At 41.3% G+C, this 20,881-nt stretch overlaps 1 protein-coding gene across 2 annotated transcripts in view; it reads right to left on the bottom strand.

The window, feature by feature from the left end:
* The window catches only part of MXD1 (MAX dimerization protein 1), a 28,019-nt gene extending 7,138 nt beyond the window's left edge, over positions 1–20,881 (bottom strand). Inside the window, exons 1-3 of one of the 2 annotated variants that reach the window (XM_027072276.2) lie at positions 20,536–20,881; positions 19,693–19,792; positions 14,820–14,849 (exon numbers count right to left, since the gene is read on the bottom strand). In XM_027072276.2, coding sequence (XP_026928077.1) covers positions 14,820–14,849; positions 19,693–19,792; positions 20,536–20,608 — 203 coding nt within the window. In that variant the 5' untranslated portion in view covers positions 20,609–20,881. The remainder of the gene's footprint in view (positions 1–14,819; positions 14,850–19,692; positions 19,793–20,535) is intronic. The other variant, XM_027072275.2, reaches the window with a different exon arrangement.

Here is a 20,881-nt window from a genome sequence, read left to right as displayed (position 1 = left end):
CGGGTTTTGTAAAATGTCTCTATAGTACAAGTGTTAGGGCAGGGACTCCTGTCTACTTTTATGAGGCACATTTACCAGGTTAGTTCCAGTTTTCTGGGTTATGATGTGACCTGACAGAACACGCCAAGGTGAGAATCCTTTCAACCCATATTTCCTCTTTTCCCACTCAGGATCACTAGAACTCTAGCACTGCTATATGGAGTATTTATACATGTGAATGACACATATGGTTATTCACCACAGCTTGCTTTATGCAAAGAACAAAACAACCCAACTCGCCATCAATAGGGAGCTGGTTAAATTATGGTAGGTCTAGACAGTGGGATATGATGTAGCTATGAAAAGCAGCAGAAGGTTTTCTATTTACTATGAGGAAAGAACTCTCAGATATATTGGGAAAAGAACGATATCAAACCATGCATCCAATATGCCATCTGTATATTGGTAAAATGGAAGAAAAATATATTTTTGTTCTCTTATGTGAACATAAAGTCTGGAGTGATCAATAAGAAACTTAGTGGCAGGGACAGAGAAGTCAGGGAATAGGTAGGGACAAGGGAGTGGATTTTTCCTGAATATATTTTCTGGTTTTTCAACTATGTAAACTGCTATTCAAAAAGTTTTTTTTTTTTTTTTTCTTAGATAAGGAAAATGCACATCACTGGCATTGCTACACTAACAGGCACACAGAACGGCTAGAGACAACCACACACAGGTCTTGGAGTGGGCGAAATGGTGCAGCGGGACAGAGGGGAGAAAGCAAGGCCACATGAAGCAGGAACCGCAGTAAGCCACCAGAGAGAACCTTTACTGCAAGCTGGCCAGGAGCACAAGAGTCCCTCCAGTTTTAGAAATTAACACTTCATTGAAACCCTTCTTTGCGCTTTTAGAACCTAGCAGATCCCAAGAATGGGAGAAACGGCCAAAATTCAGAGCTTCTGCTTCAGCCTACTGGGTCCTTAAAGCCTTCACAGGCCATTCCAACCCACAGTTGATTCCTCCGCTTTCTGAGCACTTGTTTATACTACTCATCAGGAAGTTCACTGTTCTGCCTGAATTGTTTGGTATTTGGTACTTAACCATTTATTAGAAACTCCTTAGAGTGTTGGACTTCCACTTAATCATTGCTGAGTTACCACAGGGCCTCCCCCTCCTACCTGCTTAATAAATGTTTGCTGAATGGCTCATGTCACCTATTCAACTAGGCTGTAAGCTCCTAGAGGACAGGGTCTGTCTCTACACCTGCACCACCAACAGTGCTTAGGCTCCTGGGGTTTTAAATACATGCCCACTGTCCATACACGACCACTTGGACCAGGGCTCTTGGGAGCCTGCGAGGCTACCCTCCAGTGGAACTGGGAGACAATCTTAAAGCTTAATTTGCCCTCCCCCTCCCCGCCTTAACATTTTTGAACCTATTAGTGAAAGTTGGGAATGCAGACTAAAAGAAGAAAACTGCTTCAGAAAGCTCTAAGAGCTCAATACGCATGAAAATGACCAAGGAAGGCAATTCTCACCCTTCTCATCAAGACTTCAGGATGTTCCCCCCAGGTAGATCTAACGAGTGATGCACCAGACATCCTTTTCTGCCCCCAGCCTCATCTGCTTCCAAGCCTCCTTCCTTGTTTAGCTCTCGAAGGAGCTGTCCTAGATGCTCCAAGGGCCCGCTCAGCCTAAACAAACTGGAGTACAGCCTTCACTCCTGAGCTAGAAGATTTAATGGGACAAAAAATGCCTGACTACTTTAGAAGACTTCCACTTGCCCTAAAAACCTGTCCATGTGGAATGGCCACAAGCAAAGACTCACATGAGAGGTTTGCTCCTCCCTCTACTACATGAGGGGAAAAAAGCAGAACCTGTGTGCAAAATGTCCGTGTTCACCTTGAGTGAGATCTTCCTCAAAAAGAGCCATGAAAACAGATCATATTAGAAACACCATGAGAAAGTAGAACTAGTCACTTACACAATTACCCAACTTATTTCTCCCAAAGTTTATAGACTAATTGTCAAGTTAGGAAAAAAGTTTAAAAATTAAAATTAGATTTAGACATTTTTCAGCTTGCTTGTTATCTGCAAAGACTTCATGATTCAGAACAGGGTCCTATTAGTCATTTTATGATGTGGGTTTATCTACAAATATGAGTATGTAAATTTTTTAGGAAGTTTGTCTACTGATAAAAATAAAATAATAAAGTCATCTTTCCATGCATCGTCATTTCTAGTTACACAAGGAGTCTGGCCCAGGAAGTGTAATTTTCACTACCCAAATGTGGGTTTTCCAAAGAACACTTCCAGTTGTGAAACTAGAAATAAGCCATCTGATAATTCAAGCTAAGGGTAATACATGTTCATTCAGTGTTCTCTGGCCTGGTTCTATGAAAATAAGACCAGAGCCTTTTCTGGATTTTTGTCCCGATCCAGAGCCAACTTCTGTCTTTGGCAGTGCCTGCCTTGGCCTCCTCCGGCGCCGCCTCACTGCTCCAGCCTGATGGCTGCCCTGCCCACCTGCCACCTGCCTGCAGACATCCACAGGCTGGAACCTAGGCCAATGCAGGGAAGGGGTGAGGTCTACGGGGGCGGTCTGAATTCTATCACATAGTCGTGAAAATCAATTCCTGAACCAGATAAGCAAGCAAATAGCCCCTCTGCGGCTCCTTGACCCTGAGACACACGTGCGCACCCTGGGATCTGGAATCCCTCAGCCAAGTCTAACCGTACCCATGAAGCACGAGATCCAAAGCAAGTAACACAAACACCCGTCTCAGCTCTCCTCCCAATCCTGACTGTTCCCCTGCCCGGGACTCTGGTCCTCCAGGAGGGGCTTAATGTCCTGCTCTGGACCTGGTCTAACTCCCCTTTGGGGAACCAGTAGAGGTTCTGCCACATGGACTTAACAGGAAGCCACTCGATACTCCTGTCTGATCCCTACTTAGACCTTCTCTCATCCCATCTTCTTCAGCCAGTCCTCCTCCTGTTGCCAAGAGCTGCCTACCAGCCTCCCACCTCAGCACAAGAGGGCTGTGCCAGGTCCTGGCTCCCTCCTGCTCCCAGCTGCCTCTTCTGTTTAAGTTGATCCAACTGCTTTGTACCTAGGTCACGAACTTTGACAAACTTCACGTGCTGACTCTTCAGAAATATCGCTTTAATTACTCTGAATGGACTGATATACCTTTGGTCTATGGTAGCATAAAGAGGCCAATCTTTGATCTGAGCTATAATCACTAAAGCTCAGAATCAAGTGTGCCCTATAACTAGGGATAACTAAGTTAGATCAAATTATAGCTTTTCTTCAGTAAGGTTTTGAAAAGGATCTCAATTTCCCTTTTTGTTTTTAGTTATTTTAGTATTCTGAATAGGTCAGTCACTACACAACCGAGTGTTAGTGTCATATGTAAGAGTAAGGGTTTAGGATCCCGGCTTTTTCACTCACTCCCTGTGTGACCTTCAGCAGATAACAACTTTCCTCAGCAGCAGATAGAGGATGGCCACACCTGAGAGGGCCAGTGTATTAATGGAGACAAGGTACGGAAGCCCCTGGCCAGGGTCTGACAGGAGTGCTCTCTAGCTGGTAGCAGTTATTCTTTCAATCCTAGCTTCCTCTGTAGACTGATAATTACCAGGAACAAACAGATACTTATAGCACTATAATTCCTTTTAAAATCTATAGTTAACTCGAAGTGTCTCACTAGGTAGATAGAGGCTATCTGGTAAAATCCAATTCTTCCTTAAAGAAAAGCTATCTTTTGTCATTAAAGAAATTTAATGGAAAATGTTAACCTATTTTCTATGGAAATACAGAGCTTGCTTATGCTAAAGGTACTATTTTTTACATTTAAAAAATCAGCAAGGACAGAGAAGGAAACCATCAACAAATCTTAAAGGCAACCTACAGAAAAATGGAAGATATTTACAAATACCATATCTGATAAAGGCTTAGTATCCAAAATACATAAAGAACTGATACAACACGCCAAAAATAGATAATCCAATTAAAAGTGGGCAGAAGACATGGACATTTCTCCAAAGAAGACATACAGATGGCTGACAGACATATGAAAAGATGCTCAACATCACTCATCATCAGGGAAATGCAAATCAAAACCACAAGGAGAGGTCACCTCACACCTGTCAGAATAGCTAAAATAAACAGAAACAAGTGTTGACAAGGGTGTGGAGAAAAAGAAACCCTATTACACTGTTGGTGGAATGCAATCTGGTGCAGCCACTGTGGAAAACAGTATGGAGCTTCCTCAAAAAGTTAAAAATAGAACTGCCCTATGGTCCAGTAGTCGCACTACTGGATATTTACCCCCAAAATAAACACGAATTCAAAGGGATGGACACATCCCTATGTTTACAGCAGCATTATTTACAATAGCCAAATGATAGAAGCAGCCCAAGTGGCCATCAACAGATGAATGGATAAAGAAAACGTGGTGTGTGTATATATATACACACACATACACAGTATTATTCAGCCATAGAAAAGAATGAAATCTTGTCATTTTCGATGACACAGATGGGGCTAGAGAGTATTATGCTAAGTGAAATAAGTCAGAGAAAGACAAATACCATATGATCTCATTCACATGTGGAATTTGAAACAAAACAAACGCGTGAAGAAAAAAAAAACAAAAAGAAGAAGAAGAAGAGACAAACCAAGAACCAGGCTCTGAACTCTAGAAACAAAGCTGTGGTTACCAGAGGAGAGGTGGATTGGGGGATGGGTGAAACAGGTGAAGGGGGTTAAAGAGGGCACTTATGATGAGCACTGAGTAAAGAATTGTTGAATCACTATATTACACACCTGAAACTAATATAACACTGTATGTTAACTATGCTGGAATAAAAATAAAAATAAGCAAGGATCTTATAAGGCTAATTCATGTGAAAGGAAAGACTCTTTCATGGCCACACATCATGTAGAGGCCTGGAAAGAAGGGACCCAAAGGTTGGGAGGGAAGTGTCTGAAGCGTACCCACTCCTCTCCCAGCTACAGCAGCACCGCAACAGCCAAAGGAAAATACAGGGGCAAATACTGACCTTGGAAATGCAAGCACATCTCTGAATGTGCTATCTACATTCAAAGAACCTAAAATATCTCCCATACAATAGCAAGAAGAAGGGATAGCATATTTAGGAATAAACTTAAAACAGCTTCAGGGGGCGCCTGGGTGGCGCAGTCGGTTAAGCGTCCGACTTCAGCCAGGTCACGATCTTGTGGTCCATGAGTTCGAGCCCCGCGTCGGGCTCTGGGCTGATGGCTCAGAGCCTGGAGCCTGTTTCCGATTCTGTGTCTCCCTCTCTCTCTGCCCCTCGCCCGTTCATGCTCTGTCTCTCTCTGTCCCAAAAATAAATAAACGTTGAAAAAAAAATTAAAAAAAAAAAACAGCTTCAGAAGGAGGTCTAGGAAGGAAACCATGAAACTTTGCTGAGAGATCTAAGAAAATCTAAATGGAAAAAAGCACATTTCCAGATATGAAACCTAAAAGTAAAAATGTCAATGTTACCCAGTTTGTCCACAAATTTAACATAATTCCAAGAAAAAAAAATCCCAACAGTGTTCTTAATGCTGGGAAATTAAACTTTATCTAGAAGAATAAATGTGTGAGGGATTACCAACTTTTTGAAAAAAAAAAGAAGAATGAGGAGGAATGTGCTGTACCAGATCTTAAACTGTATTATAAAGTTTCAATAATTTAAAAAAAAAAAAACAGTATACACTAAAACAGGAATAGATATACAAATCAAGTGCACAGAGTAAAAAATTCCCAGAAATAAACCTAAGAATAGGTATGAATTGAACCTATAACAGAGAGAACACTGCAGGTCCTTGGGAAAAGAATGGATTATTCAGAAAATAGGAGAGTGGGGAGATTAACATCAAAATCCATTCCAAGTATATTAAAGATTTAAATACAAAATATATTTGGTCGGGGCGCCTGGGTGGCTCAGTCGGTTAAACGTCCGACTTCAGCTCAGGTCATGATCTCACAGTCGGTGAGTTCGAGCCCCGCATCGGGTTCTGTGCTGTCAGTTCAGAGCCTGGAGCCTGCTTCAGATTCCGTGTCTCCCTCTCCCTCTGCCCCTCCCCCACTCACGCTCTGCCTCTATCAAAAAATGAATAAACGTTAAAAAAATTTTTTTAAATAAATAAATAAAATATATTTGGATACCACAATTTCTGTTGTCAGTTTTCCTTAACTCTGTTCGGCCATGACTTATGGGAAACTAAATATCCAAGTGAAAGGAAGTCATTAACGAAGAGGCACTACCTCCTACTGGAGCTTTGGCACAGACAGAGGGCATCTGGGCTAGGTGGCGTGCCCTTAGCTCTGAATGCAGCTCTTTTTATTTCTGCCTCCAGACTTCAGCTTCCTCAATTCTATCCGGGTCTCTCTCCCTCTCAGGCCAGCAGATTTGTAAACTGGGGAATAAATGAGAAAAGACTAAGACTATAGGTGGACTGTGCTATCTGCAGACAGTGCTCCTAAATTTGCTGTTATCCCAAAAGTCCTTCCTGACTTGAATGTGATCACGATTGGGAATGGTATCAAATCAGGCACATGTCTGTGTTGTGAGGGAGGCACGGTTATCAGAGATTACTTTTTTTTTTTAACTGAAGGTATAACTGAACACTCTCCTTTCACAGTAAAGCGCAGAAAACAAAGATGACTTAGGTCAGAGCAGAGTGTACGGCTAGGCAGCCAGTGAAAAGGGTAGATAAGTAAATAAGTTCATAGGTGGAAATCTAGAGACACGCACCTGGCTCTCTCATTCATTTACTCCACCAGCGTTTCCAAAGGATTACTATGCACTGCTACTTGGTGCTGGGATATGATGTCGAGTTAGACCAAGTCCTGGCCTTTGAAGCTTCTTAAAATTTAGTTGGGGATCAAACATGTAAACATATTATTGCAGAATTATTGATCTGAGCTACCTTCAGACCATGACAAATAGCAGCTCCCACTGAAAGTTCTAGAACAGGGTCCTCTTGGCCCTCTACCAAACCTATTCTTTGCCTTCACCCATATCTTGTTTGACTTAACTTCTTCGCAAAGGTTGTCAAGCTTTCATAGACTATCATCACCTGTCTTCCCCTTTCCAAATTGATCACCTTCATTTCTTCACTCATTCATACACTGCAGTCCTCCTATGTATCGGACTATTCTTTCATTATCAAATAATGGAAAAGACCAAGACTTTATCTCCTGTTAACCCACTGGAGCCTAGAAATAACAATGCATCTGCAGGTGCTGATCCAAGAGTAGAAACTGGTATCTTAGGCAATTCATGCCCCTTCTCTTTGAGAAAACCCCACTTAAACACAATACACTGGACCTCACTGAGGACTACTTTTCATCAAAATTGGACTGGATTTTTTTTTTAAGGTTAATTTATTTTGAGAGAGAGAGCATGCAGGCATACAAGCAGGAGAGGGGCAGAGAGCAAGGGAGACAGAATCTTAAGCAGGCTCTGCACCATCAGCATGGAGCCCGACGTGGGGCTCGAACTCATGAACTGTGAGATCATGACCTGCGCTGAAATCAAGAGTTGGATGCTTAACTGTGACTGAGCCACCCAAGCGCCCCTGGGCTTCAGATTCTTAACCGAAGAAGAAGAAAAAATACACCAAACGATAAACAATAGCCTATTTAACGCTGAAATGTCACCATCTTATTTCCTATCTTTGTGTAGGTACAGATCCAGCCAATTAAATAGCTTCATAAATCCTACAGGATAATTGGGGGTTGAATAAAAATTTCAGAGATGGTACATATAAGCTATATAGTGAGAAAAACAGGTTTAGTATAGAGTAAGAAGAAACAAATAATCTTAAGGGGTCAAAAATTAGACCCTAAAAGTGATTCTATGTCACAAGAGATACTAACTTTCTCCAGGTTTGGGGTTGAGAAAGAACCTCGCCAGGTTAAACAAAAAGTCCACGTGAAGACCACAGGTCATGCTTTAAGGTAAAAAAGTATTCGCCTTCTTTCCCTAAACTGATTCCTTTATAAATAATTGCCCAAAGCGTCATTATTACCAACTTAACTGGAACCTTAGAAGGTTTTGAAGTTTTCTCATAATTGTGAAAGTAATCCTTGTTAAAAACACAAAGGTAGTTATATGTGCTATAGCTATATGGGAGCATGGCGGTTACATTTTAAAGCTATAAAATCATTTCTCTACTAAAAGTATGAAATACATAAGTATATTCATTAATATTTCCTTTCTGGAGCCCAATTTTAAAAACATCCAAGTACATATTATAGTCACTACTTGCTACAGCTCTCTCACCCTTTGACTATTAATGACTATGACAAAAAGGTCAGTGAATACTCCCAGTACTCCAGTAGGCACTGAATAATCAGCATAAGTCTCTTCTCCCAAGTTCTTCCAAGGGCAGATGCCATCTATTCAAGAGGTATAGTCCAAGAAAGAAAGATTCTAGTGGTACAAATCTGGGGGCTCCTCCACACCATCAACACAGACCAGATTTGTACACTGATAACTACATCCCTTCTTTGTAATAACCGGGCCATGCCCTTAGCCCCATGTGGCAACAAAGCAATGTGGATTTGTTACAACACCCTAGAGTGCAATCTGAACGTGGTCAAGAAAGTTCAGAAGCAGTAAGAATGGTGCAATGCCTACCACAACTTTGGAGCCGATGCAAAAGCTACGCCCCTACCCTCTTCTGATATAAGGAGCTTGGCCATTTGCAAAGCCAAAACCCAAAAGAAATAACTATAGGGATCTGCAATCAATTACAATATCCTGCCAGAAGAGACCTGATTGCAATGGTTTCTCATGCCAGACCAGATGCCACTGAAATACTGTTAGACCAAATGAAAATAATAGCTTAGATCAGGCTGCTGAGTCCTCCCCACAGAGCACACACAAAAATCTTTTGTCATGGGCTCAGAAGACTCTAGCAGAGGTAATCTCTCTAGACCAGCTGCCTAATTCCAGCAAGGCCTGCATACGTACCATTCCAGAAAAATGAGTGTCTATTATTAAAGAAGATACCAGAGCCTTCTTTGGGTGGGGGGAGGGGGGAGTCCATTCTAGCACCTGACTCCTGACCCACTGGCTGCAGCTTATATACATTCCCTCAGTTTCCATTTGCTGAAATGCTACTGAAAGGCATTCAGACTAGAGGAATTCCCAGCTAAGAGAAGGAAATACAATTATCATCAACAAAGCCATATAATAACAACAAAAGATTCAAAGATTTCCTATATTCCAACAAGAATTAATTAGCAATTACATTGGGAATCCAGTAGTGATCTAAAAATATGTAGGGGCTTCAGGGTGGCTCAGTCTGTTAAGCATCTGACTCTGGATTTTGGCTCAGATGATGACCTCGTGGTTTGTGAGATCGAGCCCCATATTGGGTTCTTTGCTGAGAGTGTGGAGCCTGCTTGGGATTCTCTCCCCTCTCCCTCTCTGCCCCTCCCCCACTCACACACAGGCTCGCTCTCTCAAAATAAATAAATAGAAGTTAAAAAACATAAATGCAGTAATACCTTTTACAAGAAATATGCAAGGGGCGCCTGGGTGGCTCAGTCGGTTAAGTGTCCGACTTGGGCTCAGGTCACGATCTCACAGTTTGTGGGTTCGAGCCCCATGTTGAGCTCTGTGCGGATAAGCTCAGAGCCTGAGCCTGCTTCAGATTCTGTGTCTCCCTCACTCTCTCTGCCCCTCCCCTGCTCATGCTGTCTCTCTTCCTCAAAAATAAATAAACATTAAAAAAATTAAAGAAAAAAAAAGAAATATGCAAGATCTATGGGGAAACACCATAAAACATTAGAGACAGAAAACGGATCTAAATGAAGACACACATCACATCCTGGATGGAAAGAGCTAATATGTGGACGTGAACTTTTAAAGTTAATTTATATTGAAATTATTAAATTTTTTATTTTGAAAATCCCCAAAGAATTTGAGGGATGGGGAGATGGATGGACTATAAAATTCATCAGGGAAAAAAAAAAAACAAAACAAACTAGTGAAAATAGCTAAGATCATGGTAAAATTAAAAAAGGAGGAGGGAAGAGTAGGGATTTGCTTTACCAGATCTTGAAGTGCATGGCAAAACCTCAGTGACTAAAACAATGGACACTGGCACAGGAAGAGCAGATGGCCAGTGGAACAGAAGTAGTCGTCTAGAAACAGACTCAGCAGTAAACAAGAATTTAATATGCAACAGAGGCAGCAACTTCAAACAGTGAGAGAAAACAGTGAGAAAATATTCTGTTAAGGGAAATGATAAATTAGAAAATTATGTGATATGCAAAGGGGCAATCTCTTTCATATATATCCTTTATATTATATAATCTCTTCATAAGAAGGAAAAAGAAACGTCAGAGTAGAAAATTGGGCAAATGTTATTTAACAGGTGATACACACACACGAAAATTATTTGACTATACTAATAATGTAAGAAATGCAAACTAAAACAAGTTGTCTTTGTTTTTTATTTACCAAATTCATAAGGGTCTTAAATTAGAGTATCACCTTGTGAAAGTATACAGAAGATACAGCCTATAACTTGCCTGGTGGACAATCCAGCTGTCAACACTAAAAATTAGAACAATGTATATTATTGTTAATTTCACAACTATAAATTTACCCGAAGGAAATAATTATGATATTGGACAGAGATTTATCTACAAGGTGGTTTAAGGAAGTGCTTTTTATATTAGCAAAATACTGGGAAGAACATAAACAGGGGATTGGTTATACGAGTTATGGCACATCCGTCTGAGGTAAATACTGGCCTTTGCTAAAAGTAATGTTAGAAAAGGAGACTTAAGGACACTGGAAAATATTCATAATGTAGCTTGAAAAGAAGATACAAAATATTTACTATATGATCCCATGTTGATGAAAAAAAGTATACACAAAAGTCTAGATGGATATGGAACTTAGCAGGAGTGTCAGCAGCCGTCAACTGTCCCAAGATCTATTACAGGTGATTTTTATATCTTCCAAAACAACTGTTGAGATACACTTCAAAGTTCACTGGTTTCCTCTGGCTGATAGAATTATGGATGATATAAATTGTTTTTAGAAAGACTTCCTAGGGGCACCTGGGTGGCGCAGTCGGTTAAGCGTCCGACTTCAGCCAGGTCACGATCTCGCGGTCCGTGAGTTTGAGCCCCGCGTCAGGCTCTGGGCTGATGGCTCAGAGCCTAGAGCCTGCTTCCGATTCTATGTCTCCCTCTCTCTCTGCCCCTTCCCCGTTCATGCTCTGTCTCTCTCTGTCCCAAAAATAAATAAAAAAAAAAAAACGTTGAAAAGAAAAAAGAAAAAAAAATTAAAAAGAAAGAAAGACTTCCTATATTTCTCAAAATTTTCTAGAAGATTAGTTTTACAAAGAAAAACACGACACACTCACTTAAGGGTGTTTCCTTAAGAGGCTAGAGCCACAAAATTCGTTACAGTTAAGAGAAACACAGGCTAAGGGACAGGCATTCATATCTATAGTGATATTACTGAACCCTCTGCCCCAGGGGTTTCGTCTTCAGTCAGTTCTGTGTTCCCAGCACCTAGTACACAGCTTCTTCTAACATCTTCTAATCTAGTGAATGGAAAATACCCCCACCTCCACCATTCTAGAAGGCTTTTATCTTCTCACCAATGCAAAGGTTATCAATATCGTGGTGCTGAGTCTAATATTCTCATAGTAGAGTCCAAAGGAACACCAAATATAATTATTCAGAATCTCTGAAGTGTCACAGAAAAGGTTTCTGTTTAAAAATCTAACCCAAGTATAATCAACTTTGCAATATCAATCAAAGAGAAAAATAATTCCCATCGTTAGAAGTTCTTTTCCTAAGGTTTTGAGGGACAGGTCAATTTTTTTATGTGATGTTTTAAGGTAAAGAATGGCTAAAGTGTACACGCATGAAGCTAGGTAGGATTCTTTTACAGGAATCAACCACTAAAACCAGGGAGACTACAAGAGCAACTATTCAACTGACTTCAAAATCGGAAGATTCTTAAGCATCTACACTAATAAGGGGAGAAGAGCCTGATAACTTTGTTCTTCACTTGGACTGCAGCAACCAATGCTTGGTTAAAGAAATTTGAGTCTTTACTTCCTTCTTTTCTGTTCATGTGCTCTAGACTAGAGAAGGAATTGTCAAGACTTTAAAAGACCAAATTCCAGAACAGAAAGGACAATATGGAAACCAGATATCTAACCCTTCAACAAGCAAAAGTTGCCTGGTCATACAGAAGCAGTCTGAATTAAAAGCAGCTTGCCCAGTGGTGACTTCCACTCCATTTTTCTAGATTCTTTGCCTCCAGAGCCTCTTGTGCATACCTCCATCTTAGCACATAGTATACTCACTGAAACGGTCTCTGTGTCTTTCTCGTTAGACAAACTACATTTCTCTAGGATGGGGACCATGCTGATTTAATACCCCAGCGTGAACTCATTTAGTACCTAGTATGGAGCACAAGTTCTTGAGACACTGTAGGCAAAAAAGAAATATCCTTGAACTGCTAAAATAAAAGGTCCAAATGACCTTTATTTATGACTGACATCGTGTGACATTCTTGCAGAGGTAAAAGGCATAGAGTTGTAGTAAGTGTAAGAGCCCTGATCTGAAGGGTTAAAATCTTAGTAATAATAAAAATAAGTGCCTAATGGAAATATAAAAAAATAAATGCCTAAGAGGTCGGGAATGGGGGAGGAGAACTGGAAGACTTTTCAGCACAAAGAGTCCCAGTGTCCCCAGTTCACCCAAAGGCATAAAGTTGAGAGAAAATCTAAAGAGGAGAAAGAGAAGCCACATTTGACTACTTTTCCACCTTAAAAGATACTTTTGAGTTCCCAATTCAGGATATGTAAATCCCTAAAGCATAAAGGAAGCTCTGACTTACAACAGTCAGTCATAATCACAGAGAAATTAAAAGGGAAGAAGAGGGCTGGGGAGAGGCAAATGTGCGGTGAGGCACATGCAACCCCTCAACCCCGTGAATGTGCACACACAAAATTCCTCAGTGGAAGAATGTTAAATGTTCACTCTGTTCCAAGATTCTCTTTCCTAGTAAGTCTGGTCTGTCCTTTCACTGACGAAACAGGTCATTCAGATCCTGACTTTCAGAGTCAGACCCCCTCTTCATAGAAGGTTTGCATGAAATAACCATATGTATTTACAGAGCCATTATTACACATCATCATCTTGTTCATGCAGAGCATTGAGAAAGCCACTCAGTCTGAACGGGTAGCCTGTATTTCAAATTGATGGGCGCTCAGAGACCAGAATGAGGCTTGCTCAATGGTTCTCAGCCCTGGCAGCATATGAGAATCACCTGGGGAGCTTTTAAAAAATACTAGAGCAGAGTCTCAACACAAACCAATTAAATCAGAATTGCTAGGGGTGAGGTCTGGGCATTGGTTTCTCTCTTTCTTTTAAAAGCTCTACAAAGAATTACCATTAATTCCTCCACCCCCAGCATGGTAAAAGCAAGTGGTTACTTTTTTTTGGTAAAGTCTTTATTAGAGATAAAAGATTTGCTTTAAAATACTCCATGGAGAGGGGTGGTTTTGATTATAGAAGATTTACAAAATGTTGGTAATTGTTCAAGTTGAGTGATGGACACAAAGGACTTGATTACATTATTCATTCTCATGTGTCTGAAAATTTCTCTAAGTTATTTTATAAAATCAGCAGAAATAAAATTTTTCTCCCCAAATATACAAATGCATATATAATGTATTTAACATAAAATATTTTTAAGTTATTTTTTAATTAAAAAAAGTTTTTAAATATTATTGACGGAGACAGAGCGTGCCAGGGGAGGGGCAGAGAAAGAGGGAGACACAGAATCCAAAGCAGGCTCTAGGCTCTGAGCTGTTAGCACAGAGCCTGATGTGGGACTTGAACCCATGGACTGTGTGATCATGACCTGAGCTGACGTCGGACATTTAAATGACTGAGCCACCCAGGCGTCCCTAAGTTATTTATTTATTTATTCGAGAGAAAGAGAGAATGAGAATGAATCTGAAGCGGGCTCTGCATGGACAGCAAAGAGCATGCTGTGGGGCTTGAACTCACAAATTGCGAGATCATGATCCGAAACAAAGGCAGACGCTTAACCAACTGAGCCACCCAGGCGCCCCAAAAATATTTTTAGAAAAACATTAAAATAAAAACTTTGCAAATGACTCTAATGTACGACCAGAGTCAAGAACCAGTAGGCTACATTATTGAAGGTGGGGCAAAGCTGATTTAGAAAATAAAGATTTAAACAAATAGCAAAGAGGCAATCCAGGTGAGAGAGATCAACTCAGGCTCAGCCAGATGGATCCCAGTGAGGGTGGCAGGCCTCCTCTAGTGAATCACCATTTTGTGCTATGCATAGATTTGCCTGAATTTTGGAATCTTTATTCACAACTGTAAATACACACACACATATGTATGTGTATTTATATATATCTGGGTGTGTACATGATTAAAGACAGAACTACCAATTATATTCAGTAGCATGTAATTTTTTTAAAAACACTATTTGTGAAACACTGCTCATGACCTAAAATGCTTTGGCCTGTGAAACAGTCACCAGGAAAGGCACTCCTCAGGAGAAGCAGGTTGCAGGAGTGAGGGGTGGGGTGTGGTCTATTGGAACCTGCAAGCCCTTCATCTACCTAAGTGATTTATGGGCAGTGCTGCTTAGACGGCCTGAGTAAACTCTCGTATCAGGTGCTATTTGTGGGAAAAGACAAGAAAAGCAACCAAGTCTCAACGAACAGAGTATACATCAAAATGGCCCCTATCCCACCCGCAAAATCCCCAACTCACCTATTCTTCTCCATTTCATTGTGAGTTGATCTGAAAGAGGGAACAAGAAGAAAAGAGTAAGATTCTTCCTGTCTTAAAGGACTACTTCAACACCAGAACAATTCTTTAATTTCTTTCTCTCCAAAGTTGGTAGTAGAGAAAACTGACAAAGGGAGAAAAACTCGGTGGGCTCTGCTAAAGAAATTAGTCCCTCTGAGGGGTTAAATGTAAATATCTAAAATAGAGTTCAAGGAGAAGGGACAAACTTAAGAGGTGTGCAATCCCTGGTGGAAATAACAGGGGTCTCTACGTACAAAGAGGAAAGCAGTTGCCCAATGGGATACGAATTCGGGTTATAGAACACCGAAGCTTTCAGGCTGCAGTTACAACATTGGAGGTGGAGCCCCCTCCTAGTCCTGCAGTTTTTCCTAGGTGGGGTATATACGCCAAAACTTCATGCTAAGTTGTTTGACAAGAGGACACAATTTTAAATGGATAAAAATAGTACCTCTTCCCTCAACCTTTCTACTCCCTGACGTAATTATTTGATCACGTACAACCCGACAAACGCTACTGATGACTAGCTACCAAATGATTTCAGGAAGGGGCTTCTAAAACTCAGCTCAACATAAAGATGGCATAGACTGGTTAAAGCAACAGTTAGGGTGAAATCTGAAGTCCAGTTTTGTCACTGACCAGTACTGTAGAAGAAATAACATTCTTTACTATCTTGTCCTTGGTTAACCCTTCTGTAAAATGGGAGTAAAAATTACTGTCAATTATCTACTGAACATGCATGGATCAATGAGGTAGCAACTGTAAAAGTGATTAGAGAGCTTTGGACGAAAGCTGTGGTGAATGTGAAATACCATTATTAATGTGTTTATAGCTGACCTTGAATATAAGGTCTGGTCTAAGAATTTATGGACAGGTTTACACAGAAATCCCGAGAAGCCAGTCAACATGGCCACTTCAGTGTTATCCTTACACAACTCCTCCCTAACTAATCATAAGCTTGAGGAACCTCCCAGCATTATAAAGGAGCTGAATCTTGACTTTTCTTAATGGAAACTCTCTGGAATCTAACCAGTTCAGGAGATAACATGAATTCTATGTGGCCACAATCAGAACCTTACTGGGCCTACAGAGAACTTCTCACAGTAATCACGGAGAAACAGGACCTCCACGAATACTCAGCCACTCATTTGTATCAGGTGGGCAACCACCACCAAGTTCATTCACACCAGAGAAGGGGAGCAGGGTGTACATGTGGGTTTGCAGCCTTGGGAAGAGAAATTTTCAATCTAGCACTAAAACTTCTCTTCCACAAGGATCTGGGACACCAATTTTTATTCACGAAGAAAACCAAGAAAATAACGACAACATTTTAAGTTTTAGAATATTTGTTTTCTAGATAAAGGACCTCACAATTAGTTGCCTTAAAAGATTTACACTGATTCACCTGGTTTTCCCTCTGCCTTCTTCAGTTACATTTTTCTGAAGGTTTACTTCCTGCAACGGCCAGCAGGATATCATAGTTAACAAGAGTCAGGCCTGCACCGCAAACCTTTGGCTTTAAAGCACGTGGCATTTTAGTTTTAACAGGGAATAGCAAGTTCAAAGTCTGACAGATTTTTTAAAGTATATAACAGCAGCTGGTCAGGATTTCCAAGGACCATCCCAGGACAGTGGTAGAGAAGGGTGAATATTTGAAAATAGAATCTCTGATTACAGAAAATAGCACACAGGGCACTCTTACCAAAAATTTCTGGATTCTTTGAAGATACAAATAAGAAAAATTCTGAATCCCCCAAGAGAAACTTTTTAACAAATTCCATAGGAAGTACAACTCCTTCCAAACTTTGAACAGTTTTTGAAACTACAGATCTTATTCGATTACTTAAGAGTATTGAACGCATCATGTTTTTTACAAGGGGACTTCTATTTAATGGCTACAGCAATACTGAAGTGCATTTGGGTGACTGGAACGGAGTGTCTTTAATAAAAGTAAGCCTTTCAAAAATCCTCAGTCCAGAGATTGCTTGCCAACTGTTAATGGGTAAACATTTTTAATTAAAGCATTATAAGAACACATAGATACCTTGTGTCAAGATTATTTTTCATGTGATTATTGAAGATGTTTGATAACTCTGAAATCACTGGTAAAGGTCAAATGTCACCATTAAAAATATATTCTAACAAAAAGATAACTAAGCCAGACTACAGAGTGTATGAGAATAGGAAAAAGTCCTTGGGTTCAAAGACTCCACATCAGCTCAGCTATATGGCCATGGTTGCGTAAAAGAGCTAGGTGGCAGGTGTGAACTTCCTCTTTCACATGAATGCCAAAGCCTGCTTGACCAATTTAACAAAATATACCTTTAAAAACTCTGGATTTCAATTCTAAATAATTAGTAACTCATTTCAAAAATCAGTAGGAAAGAAAAAAGAAAAAGATTCCACCTCCCTATATTCCAGTAGTTCTCTGGATGATTCTGAAACAATATTCAAAATTTCAAAATTTCATTTGGTTTTGTTTATTAAAGTTTTTTTTAATCTTTATTTTTGAGAGAGAGAGAGAGAGAGAGAGAGAGAGAGAGAGAGAGAGAGAGAGAGAAAGTGGGGGAGGAACAGAGAGAGGGAGACACAGAATCCAAAGCAGGCTTCAGGCTCTGAGCTGTCGGCACAGAGCCCAATGCGAGGCTTGAACTCACAAACTGTGAGATCATGACCTGAGCTGAAGTCGGACGCTTAACCAACTGAGCCACCCAGGCGCCCCATTTGGTTTTGTTTTTTAAACAAGCAACTAGAGAAACTGGATTAAGATATGCATTTTCAGTTCCCAAGAAGCTGGATATGTGGCTAAATCTTTTTTTTTTTTTTAATTGTCCTAGAAAAAAGTAGCCCCCTAACTCTACAAGCAACGAGCATAGCATTTCAACCTGAATTAACAAGAATACACTGTTATCCAGTGGTTATGTAAACCAGAAGTAATCTCTCCATAGCCCTCACCTCAGTTCAAAATCCTGACCATACATGGCCTTGGATAGAAGTCGAATTCAAATCAAGGGGTCAAACTGCATTCTCTGGGGAGATGTCTCACTGCTCAGGAAGGGTCATTCTAAACAGGGCATGAAGGAAGTGATCACATTTAAAACAACCTGCTCTTGCTTCACATCTGCTTGGTGCCATCTCCAGGTTTAATCATGGTTTCTCAGAGATCCCTGCACCACTGAGGGTATTACACTAATTCATGATTAGTCAAGAATATGGGAAACATGTGATAACCATGGAAAGCAAACCAAGCTCATTAAAAGAAAAGAGTTTTTCCAAAACAGAAGTTACAGCTATTTCTTCAATAATAACGCTGGATATTAAAGAGAACGAATCTGTTTCTTGGCTTGCAATTCTTAACTATCATTATTTGTCTTTCTTAATCACCTTTTGGGACCGGCCTCCTTCTCTTTCAACAACATCATATTCCTCTCCCCACCACTGAACCTCCTCCAACTTTCCTGTGAAACTTAGGGAAAAAGAAAGTGCTAAGGATTAAACCTTGACTATTAGTGTGGACAATTCCTCCCAAATTACCGGTGGATAAGCATAAAAGCAACAAATGGACTACATTTTTGAAGAAAAACAAACCAAAAGCCTTCAAAGTTCTTCCAAAAGTTTAAAAATAATGTAACAAAATGCAAGACAGCTGAATTGTTTTATACCGCTGCACAATACAAATCAGTATTAACATTCTTCTTAAAAGCCCTTAGGACCCACACGCAGATCTACTGGGCACCACCTTCAGGTAATGTGAAAGATGGGAGGGAAAGAAAAAACCACAGGGGTAGTTAATTACCAGGTTCATCCTTCACGTGCCTTCCTATTCAAGAGCTCAGCACATGTGTGCTGCTCGCATCCTGTGTTTTTACCAACAATGGGGTGAATCAAGGACAGAAGCAACAGCAAGAACAAGTTTTAGGTTTAAGTGGTCTGTATTATGCCACAGAGGCTAATCAAATAGTTACTTGCAGGGAGTTATTCATGACAACGGGAGAGGAATAAGGATTCTAAATCAGTGATGAAGATGTGAATGACTTAATTTACTGGAATGAAAAGTGTAATTAAACAGATCTAGAAGATTTCCTAGCTAACATATTTTAAGGGGAAAGAGAGGAAAAAAGGGGGCAGTATCATTAATAAGAAAAACTATATTCAGGGCTTTAATGTGACTTCACTGGACATTAACCACATACTCCCCAGAGAGATTCACAGATTTTTAAGAACTATAAGGCTAACCTAAAAGGACTGTGGCATATTAATATTTTAATATTATTCGTTCTTCCATCACCAAAAAGGCAGGCTTCAACGTCAACCATTCCTCTTTGCCATTATAAATAGATGTTGACAGATTATCAGACAAATAACTGCATTTAATTTACATGTTGAATATGAAATCCTACCACCTATGATAAATCAGATACTTTAATATGTTTATAAAATCTTCACTATGAAAAGTAAAAGAAATGGATAATATCCAGCATTTTCAATTACAGAAAACTTGCCCTGAATCTGCAACTTCTGAAGGCAAAATATGGTTACCGTTAACTAATCCCACTGGAAGTTTCCAAAAATTTTTGCTCCAAAAGGGAAGAAAAGCAAAATTAATTTTAAAAGTTCATAAAGAAATGTAAAACATTTCCATTACTCTTTTCAGTCCGCGCAACCCAAACAGAAGGGCTGCTTCCTCCAATGGCTTAAGACCATGTGTGCCTTACTGAATCATGATTGCTACTTAATGTATTTACAGAGTTATAATCACAACAGGCAACTTCCATTCTGCAGTTTGTGTCATCTGCAGTATAATCTAAAAGAGAAAAAGAAATATTTACCAAATTACCTGCTACTGCTGTTATTCTTCTTGGATTTGTTCCTCCGTTTTAAGGCATCTCTGTCCTTGTTATTGTATGGTAACATGGAGGCATAACCATGTTCAGCTTCTAGAAAACCGAAGGATCCAGTTAATGAATGAGCCTAGAACATTCAATACTCTCTCCCCTCCACAGCATTTCCTTTTTAATTTTATTTTTCAATACAAGAATATCGTGGAAAGAAATAAACGAAGCAAAGTGGAATTCTTAGAACAATGATTGTTTTTTAAAATTGTGTGAATACCCTCAGTTCGGAGCAGGTGTAAGGAGCATTCCAGCTGCTCATTGTTGAGAAAGACACGGCAAGTCGCTAAGCTCGTGGTGCCTGGGTTTCCCACTGGCAAAGTCCAGCAGGTTGGTGTGCTTTAAGTGGGACCAGCCTCAGGCGAAGGTGCAGGGCAAACACCAGGAGCCCAGAGGGCGGGGAAGGGGGCGCGTAAGGCAGGCGCTGCTCCTCCGGCTGGGGGACGGGACGCCAGGCCCACTCGGGGGCCGGTCGGGACGAGCCCCAGTGAGGTAAACCAAGGGCCTGGCCGAGGGGACCCCGGGCACCCCATTCGCTTCGGGGTGGGGACGGAGCTCGGGACCCCGGGGGGCAGCGGCCCCTTTTCCACCTCCATTCATCGCCTTTGGGGCAGCAGTGGCCTCCCTTCGGACCGCGCGTGGGGAGAGCTGGAGGGGTTGGGAGCGCTCGCGGTCGCGCTCTCCGCGCTTCCAACCACCCCCAGAGCGGCTGGGAGCCCCTACCCGCGGCGGGGCCCCTCAAAGCCCCCGGCCCCGGCTCGGGACGGACCCCTCCCATCCCCGTGCACCTCTCTCCCGCCGCTCCAGGTAGTCGGCCGCCTCTAGCAGCATCTGGATGTTCATCCGAACCGCCGCCGCCATTCTGCACCGGGGGCCGGAGCCGCGGGACCAACCCCCACTGCCCACGGGCTCGCCGCCGCCGCCGCCGGACACCCGCACCCTGCTGTGGACCCCGCAGAGCAGGGTTGAGAAAGCCTCTTTGGCGACCGCGCTCGCCGGAAGGGGGAGGAGGGCCGGTGAGCTGGGCACCGCCAACACCGTGACAGAACCCGAAGAAGAGCAGCAGCCGCCACCGCCGCGGAGTGTTTATCTCCCACTCACCATCCCCCCGCCCCCAGCCCCTTCTCTTGACAG

The sequence above is a fragment of the Acinonyx jubatus genome, chromosome A3, assembly GCF_027475565.1.
Source record: "Acinonyx jubatus isolate Ajub_Pintada_27869175 chromosome A3, VMU_Ajub_asm_v1.0, whole genome shotgun sequence".
NCBI classification, from domain to species: Eukaryota; Metazoa; Chordata; class Mammalia; order Carnivora; family Felidae; genus Acinonyx; species Acinonyx jubatus.
This window is presented reverse-complemented; position numbering and strand designations above follow the sequence as displayed.